This window comes from Tachypleus tridentatus, chromosome 3 (assembly GCF_004210375.1).
Source record: "Tachypleus tridentatus isolate NWPU-2018 chromosome 3, ASM421037v1, whole genome shotgun sequence".
Classification (NCBI taxonomy): Eukaryota; Metazoa; Arthropoda; class Merostomata; order Xiphosura; family Limulidae; genus Tachypleus; species Tachypleus tridentatus.
In genome coordinates, this window is record NC_134827.1 from 75385887 (window position 1) to 75402774 (window position 16888).

A 16888-nucleotide genomic window follows, 5' to 3' on the forward strand; every position below is an offset into this window, starting at 1 on the left:
ATCACAAGTGCCTGGGATCATGAAAGGTGGAAAGACATGGTCACCTACATTACAGATTGCATCACTTGATGATGTTATTTAATTTAACAGTTATAACAGGATTGTGTATAGCTTAATATTTTAACTAGAAGTTTAAATAACTCAACATTTTTGGCACTTTTGTTTAGAAAAAATACAGGTGGTTGAAAGATGTCTTATCTATAAAATGTTGTATAATTTTTAACATTACAGCTCTGCTTTTATAAACTATTTCTATAGCAAGAACAAACTATTCTCATTTATAACATGAAATCACGTTCCACAACATTACTGTTTACCGTAAACTCTGCAGCAGTGTGTGCATCACTAAAAGACCTGTGAATAACATGCATGCATGCTGACAGTACATGTAACTTTTTCTGAGTGATTTGTCACAGCTGTGATATATATGAAAACTTATGTGACACATGTTAACACCTGAAACTTTACAGCCAGTAAGTTAGCTTTATCAATTATAGTCAACTGTTAAAGTTACAGGCAAAAATATAGAAAGCTCAGCTGAATAATACTGACCATTACAGTCAGAGGCAAGGGTATAGCTAGCTTCATCAAATAAGGTTGACTGTTACAGTTAGAAACAAAGGTACAACAAGCTTCATCAAATAAGGTTGACTGTTACAGTTAGAAACAAAGGTACAACAAGTTTCATCAAATAAGGTTGACTGTTACAGTTAGAAACAAAGGTATAGCTAGCTTCACCAAACATGACTGAATGTTACAGTTAGAGGCAAGGGTATAGCTAGCTTTACCAAATAAGGTTGACTGTTACAGTTAAAGGCAAGGATATAACTAGCTTCATCAAATATGGCTGAATGTTGCAGTTAGAGGCAAGAGTATAGCTAGCTCCACCAAACATGGCTGATTGTTATAGTTAGAGGCAAGGGTATAGCTAGCTTTACCAAATAGGGTTGACTGTTACAGTTCAAATAAAGAGTACAACTAGCTTCATCAAACACAGGTAACTGTTACAGTTCTGAGCAAGATATTCCACAAAACAAGAAGTTTTGCTTTCCTCACCTGCCCAGTTAAAGACTTCTTGCTGTATACAAGAGCTATATCACTTCCTTTAGTGATCACAGCATCAGCAAACTGTTGACAATGATGTAATCTTTTAGAGAGTGACACGAGCTCTTCATTCTTCATTGTCAGTTGTTTCTTCTTCCGACTACAAACTTCATTTAGTTCTTGTAGCAGAAGCTTACCACGTCGATTAATTTCTGTGATAAACCTAAAAGAAGACCAAGAATCTTATGCTTATTTCTTTAACCTAACATCTAAGAGCAGAAAACTACTTCTAAAGATAATGAGTTTTAGTTACATTTAAACGACATGTATGAGACCAAATGAAATGTCATAGTCCAATACTTGTACATATTTAATTTTTTTTCTAATCTTATAAAATGATCCACTATATTTTTTTATACAATAATTAACCTGCATGTGTAAGAATAGAAATTGACAAGCTTGTCAGTTCTAAGAGCAACTGTTTAACACAGCACAAATCTGAAAGTCCATAATATATATCAGGAATTCTAATAATTTACGAAAGCTCTAACCACAAAATTTTAATACATTCTACTTTAATACAAAGAAAAACAATATATTTCAATGTACAACATCTTTGATATTTAATGCCAGTTTGATAATTTCAGACTACTCATTACTGTTAAGAGCATGTATGTACCAGAAACGTTTTTCTTCTTGGCATAAAAAAAGGAAAAGAAAAAAAGTGACATATTACAGAACAAAGTGTAACTACACTTATATCAGCAGTGAAACATATATATATATATAACGTTACAGAGTTCAATTTCAATCACCTCACAAGGAACCACCCCTGAAATTTCTGAGCATTTAGACATTGCAAAATGGGTTATTTCTATTCAGAAACTATATCAACATCTTTTTAAACAGATTCACAAAAATCTATTAGTTATATCAATGTTTTAGAAAATTATTATTATTTTGTCTAAATATGACTATTTGAAGATATTTTTTTCTACTGTGCACAAAAGCTTGTTAAACACCTGGATCAACATTGGACACAACACTACACCATTCACTACTGACACTAACAATACTGTGCTACATATAACTTATCTAGTTATAAAGTGATATTCAGAAAAATATGTCCCCCAGCGGCAGAGTAGTATGTCTACAGACTTATAATACTAGAATCTGGGTTTTGATACCCTTTGTAGGCACAACATTGATAGCCCATTGTGTAGCTTTGTGCTTAATCACAAAACAACACCTTCTGCTGTTAAACCATAGTTAATGCCATTCAAGATGAAAGAATGTATATAACAAAAGAAAAATGGAGTTTTGGTGAATATTAAAAAAAATAACCTACCAGCAGCTAACACTTTAAGATAAAAATAGAAACACTAGAGACATTTTAACCTGTTTACTTTGTTTGTTGATTAAATATTTTACACTAAGACTAAATAAACTACATACTTTACAGCAAACATCTTAATTTCCTGTGTAACTTCTTTCTCTCGCTCCGTCACCTCGTCTTGCCTCTTGCTAATAAGAGACCGAGCATTTTCAATGTAGTTTTGTTTCTCTTTTATTTTTGTCAGAAGAGTACTCAAGTAGAGCTTGTGTTGTTCACAAGCAGCTGAGAGAAACTGGTATTTGTGGTCCTTGTGCTCTGAGAGCTGACAATCTCGGCACGTCAGCTTGTCGCAGCTTTCACAGTACAGCTTCAGTGGTTCCTGTAAAATTCACAGTTACATCATATGTTTGATAAACAACCAATAACATGTTCAACATTATGTTGGGTCTTTATTTAAGATTAATAAAAATGATATTGTTATTGCATAACCTTTTTTATTGTACTCAATATTAACAGGTTAGGAACCATCTTCAGCTAAAACAGTTTCATGTTTCTAACAGAAAAGTTTGCCTTTGGAATGTGTTGCTTTCAGAAGTGGTAGATACAATAAATATAATACAGCTTATGGGAAAATGTGATAACTATTTTAATGAAAGAGATGATTCTGAGTTTTTAGTTCTCTTTTAAAGTGGATAGTTTAGTGAAACAAACCACCTAAACTGATCAACAAGTAACCCCATATTGTCCTTACATTATGTATTATATGTCACATTATAGAATTAAACACTAATTAAAGAGTCATAAACCAATTATTTAAATTTAAATAACTTTAAACTAAATCACCTTGAAAGTAAACTTCATTGAGTTTTAAAAAATGTATTTGAAAAACAACAACCAGAATTTGTAAGTTTTATGTCAAATAAATGTTTTTGTTATTACTACAGAAAAGCAAAACTGTAAGGTGTTACCTAATTCCTATTTTAATTGGGTTTAATTTACTTTTATTTCTTTGTAAATGAATTTATGAGTTAAGAGCATATTTATCAAACATCTGTTTAACAGATAGTTCTGAAAATACTGGGATATTGTTACATTGCAAAAAACTACATCTCGAATAAACATTCTGATCAAAAATGTTAGCAAATAAGATCACATACAAAAGTTGTAATGGTTTTCAAATGAGACCCAAAACTTGTGCAAATTTTGAATAGTTCACTATTCAAAGGACTCAAGCTTTGGGTCTCGTTTGACTAAATGCTAACACACAGGTATCACAAGCCAATGAAGGTTTAAAGAAAAACAGAATAAAATTTTGTATGAATTCTTAAAAGAAGTACAGTTAATAGAAACCTTTACACAAATCTGTTTTGGTAAAAAGCTAGTAATGTATTGTTAACTTTAAGAACATCAACAAAAGAAATGAACACACAATTCTACTACACAGATCAACATCCAGTTTTTGGAAAATCATATTCAATAATAGCATAGTTCATTCCTAAAGTGTTTTACCTTTGAATGCACAGGGCAAAAAAGGTATTTCTGATCAAGGCCAGAAGTTTTCTCTCCTTCCATTTCATCTCGTGGGCGTACACTATGATCTTTGGTAACTTTAACCCGTTGGTGAGCTTGAACACAAGTATCACACAGCCACTCCTGACAGTCAGTGCAAAACCCAGATGCTGGTGCACTGTCTTCACAGCTCGTGCAACATGGGGGTTTCTTATCATCTCCTTCCAAAGCTTCATTTGCTTGGGCAATATTCTCAAGAATAAAAAGGTGATCTATAACACTATCTGGGTTGATTTCTTCCTTACAAGATGGACAAGTCACTGGCTTGGTTGCTAAATTACAGAATAAAGAATGAATATGTGATCAATAGTGCTATTTAGATTAAACTCTTCCTTGACAGATAGACAAGTCTCTAACCTATTTTTTTTTATTGGTGTGCATTATTTATGCTGCAAGACAAAATTTAACAGTGGTCTCTGTACTCTTTAACAATTGTTAAAATTTACACAACTTATGTGTTTTTTATTGTTTTACAATGAAAAACATTAAAATAGTTAATGCATTTTTAATTATTTTAGTCCACATTTTTGGAAAGAGATTTATTTTAGAGCATACCAAAGTGTATCACTGATCCTGAGTTGCACAATAAACATCAAATAATACATACAAAGTCCAGTTTTTAAAATATAACCATAATGGATCAAATACTGCATTTTTGCAAGATAAGTTTTTTGAAACTAAAATTTGAAACATCTATCACACCTGAATGTGACAAGTTATGTGATTATTGGTATTTATTGCTTTTTTGATAAATATATAAAATATTTTTTTTTATAAATTATACCCAAAGCACAATAAATATTTATGTAATTACATTCAAGACATTATTAATGAGTTATAGCCAAGCCTTATTAGGGGCTGTAACACTTGATAAAAATACAAAACCAAAACATCAAAATGAATACTTTATTTCTTTGTAAATAAGCACCACCATATTCACAAAATGATAGTTTTTAATTTTGTGCCTGAAGAGTTGAGTTATTAATTAAGTATATAAAAAAATTAGCTTTAATTTTAATTATTTTGAGTACATGCTTATAGAAGTCACAGAATCTTAAAACTTTTGACAACATTTTAGTGCACTCAAAGTGTTTTTAAAGTATGTGAATGTTTTTCTTTTAAATATTTATATATTTTTTTATTTTGGAAAGTATATCACTTAACATTTTCTTCTAGGGTTAATAGCTCTTACAGGTACATATCTTCTTTTTCTAGTGTTACACCAAGTACATCAGACATTTCCAAGAAACGAGACTCTTACAAAATTATCAAAAATTAAATAACATAGAATCTTCCAAGTGTTAAATGAGACATCAGTGTCTTAAAAAAGTCAATCCTGGTCATATACAACTTGGTGCAGAGTAAAACCTATAACGTTATTTGAAATTATTTTAAATACAACTTTTTTACTAAAACTTCTGACACATATAAATCTAGGAAAAATATATGCATACTATGTGGCAGTTTGTTCCTATTTCAAGCTGTGTTAACTTTCAACATGACAACAGTGTCATAAATGTCTGTTGTGCAGTGAGGTATTTGACACTAGATGTGCCTTATTTTTTGAAAATATATTGCATACTTGTAGGAGTTAAAGCTAACACATGAATACTTTAGTAATTGCATGTGATCAAACTGAAACCAGCTCACAACAACACGCAACCTTTTAATTACATCACATGTATTAAGTGCATAATTTCCAGTGGAACGATTTAACTAATCAGTAGAAACTTTTGAATACTTAGAGTTCACGCCTTTATGTTTGATCTTGATGCTTAATAAAACAGTAGAGCTTCAAACACGAGATTATACAGAAATACGTAAATAAAATAAAATCATGAAATTGTTAAATACAGCAATAATACATTAAAATAGCAACTCACAACCTAATGCAACTAAAACATACTGTAACAACCACAGAGTAAGATTGACCTATAACAATGCAAAGTAACACTGCTAAATTATAACTTAAAAAAAAACTCTATTGGAAAAACTGCTGGTTGTATGTGTAGGCCTGAAATAATAAACAAAATGATTGACACTGAAGAATAAATTAACATTTATTTATATGTAAAGTTTTGTATTAAACCATAATAATATCATGGTTTGCATTACGTATTAAAAGTATCTAATATAACTGATACTGAGCCTATATCCTGTTAATAATGATGGCAATAAAAAAAAACTACATAGTTATTTATCAAAACAAGATAAATATTATGTTTGTTGTAGTTATGTTTAAATCATGACCAAGTTTCAAAGCTTCTGGAACAATTGTCTCCATGTGATGAATGGAATACGAATTCATATTAAGATAAAGTATTACTTGTGAATTGCATGTACTTTCAAAGTTCCAATGGGGTGAATAAAACATGGGTGTGGATGGGGGTAAAGGTTTCACTAAAATAACCCAGATCTAGACCGCTGTTTATCATATTATATATAAACCAACACTTTTAGTTTAAGTACAAGCTATTACCTCACAAGTTATTTTATCTCAATAAAACAACAAAATCAGGACTTCATCGACTGCATGGCTGTTACACAGACAACATACGAAAGTAGATACAGTAATTACTAAATCACATTCTTGAAATAATATATTTATAATCTATTTCTGGCAATCGGATTTCCTTCTCTTTTTTTTAGATAATTATCCTTTCACCAGGTGGTGCAGTGTCAAGTATGAAGGCTAATAACACTAAAATTTGAGTTTTCCATATCCAGAGTTGGGGATGGAGCAGAGATAGCCAGTTATGTATTTTTGTAATTAATAAGAAAAGAACAAAGATTTCCATTAGTTTAAATTACCATTTATACGTTATAGCAGGAACTAATTAATTTAACTCTTTTCATGCATGATGGTAAAAGCAAACATGCATCGTTCGATATTTCGTGTTCTAGAATGGGTGAGTGGTAAGTTTCCGCATTTACAAAGTTAAAATTCGAGGTTTGATTACCGCGATGGCTAAATCCCAAATAAGTCGTGATGTAGCTTTGCATCAACAAACCAAAACATTATTTCACATAGGTCTTTTTGTGTATGAGTGTGTTTTGTCTTTTTTATATAAGCAAAGTGCTTCGATCACTAGCGTTAGAATGTTGCAATTAATAACATTTTAATTAAACAAGTTCCATCGATATGAAAACTACATTAACAGCAGTTTGGCAAAAAAGGTGTTTATGACTAACGTATGTATTTTGTAAATAACAGTTTTCAACGACTGTGAGAATTTTTCTCTTCGGCAAATAGTTTTATTTGTTTATAGTTTATCTCCACAAAATATATAAATTATGAATTAATAAAATTTAAGTCCTGGTACCCCGGTGGGTGTATGGATGTTTTCTTATAGCAAAGCCACATCGGGCTATCTGCTAAGTCCACCGAGGGGAATCGAACTCCTACCCCCGGTGGGACAATGGTAAGTATTCGGATTTCCAATGAAGAAATCGGGGATTCGATTCCCGTCGGTGGTCACAGCATCTAGCCCGATGTGGCTTTACTATACGAAAACGCACACATCTTTTTAAGTCCCGTATCTATCATTATCACTGCAAGCTAAATTCCCCCCTCTTCTATATACGTTTTATATTCAATATTACAAGCACTTTATAATACAGTGTATTAAATAAAACTCTTCGGCAAATAATAAAATGACAATAATACTATTTGCATAACTACAACAATATACAGACAAGTTACAAATAGCAAAAATATAAGAAAGATCTGAGAAAAAAGAAACCTGGGTGAATATTTGGTTAAAATATATATATTTATAGTATGTGGAATATACTAACTTTATAATTTATATTATACATTGATAATGAAACGTACTCAATATATAATTATTTATAGTGCTTAAATATCCAAAAGGTTTCGCGGTCGAAATATTTTCGAGTCACATTCTACAATTTTGGAAAATTTTCAAAAAAGTTATTGAAATTTCTTTTTTTTCTCTGTTCTGTCTATTTGATTCTTTTTGTTTTAAATATATTTGAAATAATTATTGCATTTCAATATATTCCAGCAACTTTTTAAAATGTTTACAACATTATGTTTCGAGATGTAAGGCCCATAATAAACATTAATCGAATGAAACTGTACGTGTAAATCAGTTATATTAAGCATAATAACATGCTTAAAAATCATAAACTCCTGTTTGGCTGCCATTAAAACGAAGTATTTCTCATCTGAACTTGTCTGAGTGACGATAAAATAAATTTATATTTTTTAATATTTAATTTAACCAGAAACTGTTTTAAATGCTGAATTCTTTATTATGTTTTCCATCAAATATATAATAAACACAGTTTATAATCTATGAAAATTAAAACGTGTAATGAGACAAGTGTATTATTAAACACATTTGTACAACGAAACAGCATACGCCAACTTCTTTCAAAAACAAAATGGCCGAACTACTTTTATTACAACGAGCAAACAGCTTTCACACAAGTGCGACAAACGTTTAAGCTGGTTACACTTTTTTGAAATTGTACTGAAAGAACCCGAGTAAATAAACCCGTGCATGCACTAAAACTGCGTCAACGTATCGAGTAAGTTGAACGTTGCACAATACGCAGGTAAATGTATTTCGCAATCTGTCTGATTCCTCATGAGAACGATATTCCTGCTTTATTTATCGCTAAGAAGAATGGATGACTCACGCTGAGTGTACACTCCACTGCGTGCCTTGAGCAGAACCAGACGACAGGAGTTGTGGCAGGCAATGTTGTCAGCAGCCCGTGTGCCAACTCCCTAGTGGAATGCCAAGCGCACCAGTTACCGCCATACAAAGGGTCACCTTGAGGCTGGTGGCCCCCGGGAAATTATTACCAACGCGCCTTATCAGTTGTCGTTGCCTAGCAACGCTGAATTAGTCGAGCGACTGGTATATCTACCAATCCCCGAGGGCTTGGTTTAACGACCTAGTATATTTGGAGTTATGGCATTGATGAATACGCCAGAGGCTATGACTGAAGAGTAGTCTAGACAAGTCACGTAGCTATCACGTGCTAAGTGCGTGTACTGCCTCTACGCTACGTCGACAAACAGGATGCGATTGGTTCTCAGAAAACATGTTGGGTTTCCGTGGCGTTATTGGGTTTTACACTTATATTCTGCATAACTTAGTACGCCCCTAGAAGCTGGCCGATGTTGGAAATAAAAGTATTATCACGATAGTTAACATGTTGAAGGACGACAATAATTAAACATTTCACATGTTGTGCGCGAGGCTTATAAAAAGTAAACATTACTTTCCCCCTCTCTTTATATAAACATTTTTTATGTATCCTTTTGTATTATTTGAACAGTATGTGAACATAAAAAATACGATATCTTAGTCAAATTTTAGCGAACAAAGAAAAAAGTATTATATATAAATAATTCAAAATACAAAACGTAAAGATTACATTAAGTATTTCTACTTTCATTTTTAACAAGCTTAGTACAAATTAAAACACTGTTGTACATCTAGAAACGTGATCAATCTTATATTTATTTCGTTTAATCTTCTCTTGATGTCAAAACATAAACTCGTGTGATTAACATCACGTGTTTCGAATGATATATAATTGAGGTACAAGAAACTGCAATCAACAAAGTAAACGATCGTAAACAGGTGTCTGAGAAACAGATTTACAATGGTAAACGGAGAAGAGGGGTATGAACAGTTAAGATTGTTGGTTGATTTAATTACATTATTGAATAACAGGGCACAACAGTAATCACAGACCGATAACAATTGTCACTTTTTAATACGTCATCATGAATGAACTATTTTTAGAAGCAATCGTAGATAAGTAATAATATGCGTAAAAGAAAGCACATGGAATAACTTACTTCGTAAAGAGCTAAACAGTCAAATGAACTTATTTTCAGTAAGCGATCAATCGATGACGGTGAATTTCGAATCTTACATTTATAGTTTTAACGTCCATATAATGTATCTATAGTAAGCGAACCATTAAAAAAGCTCTCGCAACGACATTCACGCCCCTAAGTAAGATATTTGTGTTTATATTCGTTTCCTTACACCTATAAATAACCCTGTAGTATGAAAACTAAATGCACGATTATCTACTTTTATAGCCCGGCATGGAAAGATGGGTTAAAACGTTCGACTCGTAATCTGAGGGTTGCGGGTTCGAATCTCGATCGCACCAAACATGTTCGCCCTTTCAGTCGTGGGGGTGTAATAATGTTACGACCAATCCCACTATTCGTTGGTAAAAGGGTAGCCCAAAAATTGGAGGTAGGTGGTGATGACTAGCTGCCTTTCCTCTAGTCTTACACTGCAAAATTAGGGACGGCTAGCGTAGATAGCCCTAGTGTAGCTTTGCGCAAAATTCAAAAAATAAACAAATCCACTTTTATATACAGAAACTTTTCACGAAGATTCAAAAAATAAAACTACAAAAACTGTATGAACGCATATAAGTATATCGTTATATAGGTTTATAAATAAAAGTGCTAATACCTATACCAGTCCTTCTGAGATACAAAAATCCCACTCTGTATAGAATAACTCCTTTGTAGATAGTGGGTATTATGGTGCCTACCACATACTCAGAATTAGAAAAAGCGTAAGATAGATAGCATAACGAGAATAACAGTCACTTCCTCATTGTCACTACTAGGGTAATGCTAAATGACCATCTCTGAACAGTAGTTTAAAATCAGATATATATAATCTTTAAAGGAAATGGAAGTACATATTTTAAACATCTTATGGTGCCATCTAACTCGTGAACGTTTTAAATCATCTTAACAAATATTAAAACCTGCCCACGAGCAACATGAAATACAAAAGAGCTTTTTTTTTTATAAGATTTTGTTTGTTTGTTTGTTTGTTTGTTTTGAATTTCGCGCAAAGCTACTCGAGGGCTATCTGCGCTAGCCGTCCCAAATTTAGCAGTGTAAGACTAGAGGGAAGGCAGCTAGTCATCACCACCCATCGCCAACTCTTGGGCTACTCTTTTACCAACGAATAGTGGGATTGACCGTCACATTATAACGCTCCCACCGGCTGAAAGGGCGAGCATGTTTGGTGCGACCGGGATTCGAACCTGCGACCCTTGGATTACGAGGCAAACGCCTTAACACGCTTGGCCATGCCAGGTCTCTTTTATAAAGAAGACACCGCTGTCATTTGTTTTCTACAATCACAATAATATAAATCCGCCTCGTTTTGTACAGTACACTCTCTGAGGTAAACTGATAGCGGTTGCTTTACACTTTTTCATCTATTGTTTTAAAACAGAGATATTAAAGATCCTTGTTAAAGTGATATTGGTAAAATGTGGGAGGGGGAAGAATGCAAAAAAACAAACAAAAAACACCAAGTTCTGCCTCTTCCGCGTTCTACTGCCAACAGAATGCAATAATAACTATTGCAGAAATAGTAAAATAAAACTTATGATTTATTTCAGAACTAGTAGTTCCCACACCTCCTACCAGAAGAAATTAGGAATTATTTAATCGGAATATCTATGCTTTGCCCACCACTGATATCAAAACCTTGATTTTAATGTTATAAGCCTTCAGACTTACCGCTGAGTCACTAGGAGGTTTGATTGGTTGATTGACCATTTGGAATTAAGCACAAAGCTACACAACAGACTATCTGTGCTCTGCTCATCACGGGTATCGAAACCAGGTTTCTAGCTGAATGAGTCCGCAGACACACCAGTCTGCCACTGGGAGCTATTGGTTTGTTTGTTTGTTTTTGAATTTCGCACAAAGCTACTCGAGGGCTATCTGTGCTAGCCGTTCCTAAATTTAGCAGTGTAAGACTAGAGGGAAGGCAGCTAGTCATCACCACCCACAGCCAACTCTTGGGCTACTCTTTTACCAACGAATAGTGGGATTGACCGTAACATTTTAACGCCCCCACGACTGAAAAGGCGAGCATGTTTGGCGCGACGGGGTTACGAACCCGCGACCCTCAGATTACGATTTGTTTGTTTTGTTTGTTTGGGAATTTCGCACAAAGCTACTCGAGGGCTATCTGTGCTAGCCGTCCCTAATTTAGCAGTGTAAGACTAGAAGGAAGGCAGCTAGTTACCCACCGCCAACTCTTGGGCTACTCTTTTACCAACGAATAGTGGGATTGACCGTCACATTATACACCCCCACGGCTGGGAGGGCGAGCATGTTTAGCGCGACGCGGGCGCGAACCCGCGATCCTCGGATTACGAGTCGCACGCCTTAACACGCTTGGCCATGCCGGTCCAGGGGGACTATTAGGACGGGCATATAAGTTAAGCCTTGAGTCACTTAAAAATACTCGTAATTCAACTACTCTTTATAATTAAAATGTAGGCTACAATACAGTATGTATACCCCAAGTATGTAGAAGTCAAACAATTATAGGAATTTGTCCTATCTTTAGGACCTTTTGACGCTTATATTATTAAGTGTAGTATTTATTAAGTACATATTTAAAATAAAAATTTAATGTTTAAAGTATTTCTATTACAGCTCTTTTAACACTACATAGATTCAGTGCGTCTAGATTGGCCTTGTGGGTAACGTGTCGGCCTGCATATAACCAAATCAAACGTTTGAGCCACTACTTTCCTCTAAAACACGCGCTCTCCGAGTTCCAGCTGTATGTTATAAATGTGGCAGTCAGTTACACTACTCGGTTAAGAGTGGTTATGTGAGGGAAGAATTCTGCTGACTGGTTGTCCACTATTCGGTCTTCAGTCCAAAATTAATAGCTGCTGAAATTAGGACCATCTAAACTGACCATTTGGCCCACAAATCGCATAAGGTGAAATAGTACATGGTAGATTTTCTGTTGTACGCACTTGTTGTTTTCATAAGTTGCCAATAAAAACTTAAACACCTAAATATTCCGTTAATCCAAATCCACACATACAGTTAACAGGTTCGACCACTAGATGAGATTACGATAACACTACTATGATCTTTCACAGTTCACAAGCCCACAGTCGTATTTCTGTAGCGATTGATTTTACGTTTAACAAATTTGATAAAATAAATTTATTACGACACGTTAACTATTAAGTGTCATGAAGAATAATTTGTCACTGAGGCTGTCTTTAGACAAATTAAATTTTTCTTTTCTAATTTCTGATCTAAATGATGGATAATTTGGAATGTGAAACGTTACGAAAATATCAAAGTTGTGCAGACGAGAATATGTCGGACTTTTTGAAATAAATTGCATCTGCCTATTGAATACGATGGACATTTCAAACTGCTATCCCTTGATGATAAAAAACAGCGTCCTTACTCGAGAAGCAGACGTAGTCCATAAAAGCTTACACTCAAAGTGACAAATCTCTTAGTGTATTGACTAATTCTTTAGGGAAAAAAAAAAAGACTTAATATAAATAAACACGTGTTACCAACACACATTCTCTGTGTGTCCTTTTTAAACGTTTTATCCTGTACTTATTTGCCCGTGTTCATGATATTTATTTCAGGGAGACAATATTTCAAACCCAAGAATATCACGCCTTCGAAACTGTTGATATCTCGATAACTTTATATATTTGATGGATGGGTGTCTAAGCAACAAATTCAGTTACCTTGTTTCCATCAGCCAATAAATCTTGTTTTGTACTCACCGAATTATGTATGCAGTCGGTCTGTTTCATACTGAAAGGACATTATACTTGCATCTCCACGAGCCTATCAATTATCTTCCGGAGGAGGGGCATTATGCATATCAAGGAGACTCCCAGAAGTTCCGAGAGACTATGGTTGTTTGGCACTAATACTTGAAAATTATATCTAAGCCTTATATACACGAGTTTCATGACTGATGTGCCTACCTTCTATTTTATACCAACCTGTTGCCCAATAATAATGGCCATACTTAGTGTTATATATATATTTAAAAACAGATCTAGTAAATAACGAACTAGTAAGAATACAATATACAGTAGCAGACCCAGAGATCGACGAAAACAAGACTACAACATATAATAACAGATCCATAGATCAGTGAAAGGTGAAGCTAATAACACAGCATACATTAACAGTGGCTGATCAGTCAATAACAAAGCATACATTAACGGATCCATAGATCAGTGGCTGATCAACCAATAATACAATATACAATAACAGATCCACAAATCGGCAGATGATAAGTCAATAGAATATACATTAGCAGATCCACAGATCAGTGGATGATAAGCCGATAACAGAGCATACATCAGTTTATCGATATATCAGTGGATGATAAGCCAATAATAAAATATACATTAGCAATTCTATGGCTTTACTCGTTTAAAACATAATGTAACACAATTAGAAATTAAAATATAAAGAAAAGACTCCATGGTCCACAGGAATCAGCAGATAAATCTTTGGATTTAATTAATTAAAATCTATCCTAGTCGACATGTGAAACGTTTTAATATGAAAAAAACATTTATTAAATTAAAATAATCCTAATTGACTTAAGAAGGACATAAACAAATTTTCGTTAATAGAAATTTAAATGAAATCGATATGTTTCCCTAGAAAATACACACCAAACCTAAGCTTTCCAGATGGAAAGGGAATGATGTCAAATATTTTAAGATCGTATTTTTTATGTTGAATAATTAAGGCAGAAGCAAAAATTTTCCAACTAATAAAAGGCTGAGTATCAGAAGCCAGCTTTCTTACTAATGAATGATGAAGTCAGAATGAAATGGCATATCCAGATATAAGGTATTACAAGGCAGCTTTTCTACTAAAGAGGGTTAAGTATTACAAGGCAGATTTTCTTCTACCAAGGGTTAAGTATTACAAGACAGCTTTTCTACTAAACAGAGTTAAGTATTACAAGCCAGATTTCCTTCTACCGAGGGTTAAGTATTACAAGACAGCTTTTCTACTAAACAGAGTTAAGTATTACAAGCCAGATTTCCTTCTACCGAGGGTTAAGTATTACAAGACAGCTTTTCTACTATAGAGGGTTAAGTATTTCAAGGCAGATGTCCTTCTACTGGTGGTTAGGTATTACAAGGCAGATTTCCTTCTACTGAGGGTTAAGTATTACAAGGTAGCTTTATTATCTTTTCAGATAATTAAATAAACTGGAATCTGTGGTTCTGAAATCTTTTATTATATCATATTTTGGTGATTTACATTAAGAAAAGAAAGAGGGGGTTGTGGTATTAATCCAACCATATAACATAGATTACATGTGATAGATGCGATATCTCCGGATTTATTTGAGTTACTGGTGCGTCAAAATAAAAATGCTGAATAACAACTCACACTACGTCGACAAATGCAATCAAAATCACGAACAGATTGTTGTGCCAAACCCAGCATGTATGAAACGGCCACAATACAGCTATACGGCTTTGTCGATTGTCCCACGAAGCTAAGCAAGGGTAATTTGTAATGACTGTTTGTGTTGAATTTTGCGCAAAGCTGCACGAGGGCTATCTGTGCTAGTCATCCCTAATTTAGCAGTGTAAGACAAGAGGAAAATCAGCTAGTCATCATAACCCACCGCCAACTTTTAGATTACTCTTTTTGCCAACGAATAGTGGAATTGACCGTCACCCTTATGATGCACCCACGGCTGAAAGGGCGAGCATGCTTGGTATGACGGTGACTCAAACCCGCGACCTTCAGATTACGAGTCGAGTGCTCTAACCACCTGACCAAATTAAATTATCTGTGATGAACTAGACAGAAGAAAGGTAGTCTGTTTAATAACGCCAACTGTCAACTTTGGAGCTATAGGTGCGTTCTTAACGTGACAGTCAAATCCCACATTCAATCACAGTTGCCTAGGAGTTGGTGATGACTGTTGTCGACCAGTTACCTTCCATACAGTTTAACAAATCAAAATTATGGTCAGTTGGCTCAGTTATCCCTTTTGTAGGTTTTCGCAGTCAACAAACAAATATATACATTCATTGTCCCCCTACCACAACTCCCTCAGTGGACGAGTGGAAAGTTTGAGGACATGCATCGCTAAAACCGGGTTTTAACACTCGTGGTGGGCACAGCTTATATAGCCCATTGTGGAATTTTTGATCTTGACAACAAATATACATTTTTTATTTCGTTTTGGCTAAGTTTTAAATGTAATTGAAAACATATTTTGATATGCATATTTTTGTCTGTAGATAAATACAATTAAAACCAGATATAAACACAAAACAACACAGATATAACACAGTAAACGATAAGTTTCTTCATTTTTCATCTTATTTGGTTGATATCACGACTGAGGGTGGTAACACAGGCCTGTGAATTTAAACTGCATAAAAATTCTTTTGGTTTTAATAACGGATTTTCCATAATTCAGCTAGGATAGATTTCGAAAACAATATATGTATTTTCCTATCACATAAACAAGCTATGGCATGGCCAGGTGGTTAGGACTTTCGACTCGTAATCATGAGTTCGAATCCCCGTCACACCAAACATGCTCGCCCTTTGAGCTATGGGTCCGTTATAATGTGACGATCAATCCCACAATTGTTGGTAAAAAAGAGTAGACAAGAGTTGGCGGTGGGTTGTGATGACTAGCTGTTTTCCTTTTAATCTTACGCTACTCAATACCACCCACTGCCAACTTTTGAAATACTCTTTACCAAAAAAAAGGGAGATTTACTGTAATATTATAACGCCTTTACGGCTGAAAGAGGCCAGGTGCTCTGTAAGTGGATTCGATCCCGTGCTCTGCACACTGGGAGTCGTGCGCCCTAAGCACCTGGCCATGTTAGGCCTAATTAAGTTGTAACATAAAAGAGCTCAGTAATAAAAGAATGGTCCGGCATGTCCAGGTGATTATGGAGCACTTGACTCACAATTCTAGAGTCGCGAGCTCAAATCTTCGTTTCACCAAATATGCTCGCCTTTCCAGGCGTTATAATATTACAGTTAATCCCACTATAATTTGGTAAAAGAGTAGCACAAGAATTGGCAGTGAGTTTTAATTATTTATT

The 16888-nt window shown here is 34.3% G+C and overlaps 1 protein-coding gene across 4 annotated transcripts in view; it reads right to left on the reverse strand.

Moving 5' to 3' along the window:
* LOC143247214 (transcription intermediary factor 1-alpha-like) overlaps positions 1 to 16888 on the reverse strand; it is a 61602-nt gene that overhangs the window by 20913 nt on the left and 23801 nt on the right. For all 4 annotated transcript variants that reach the window (XM_076494899.1, XM_076494902.1, XM_076494900.1 and 1 more), the window contains exons 2-4: positions 3890 to 4221; positions 2500 to 2759; positions 1057 to 1267 (exon numbers count right to left, since the gene is read on the reverse strand). In XM_076494899.1, coding sequence (XP_076351014.1) covers positions 1057 to 1267; positions 2500 to 2759; positions 3890 to 4221 — 803 coding nt within the window. The remainder of the gene's footprint in view (positions 1 to 1056; positions 1268 to 2499; positions 2760 to 3889; positions 4222 to 16888) is intronic.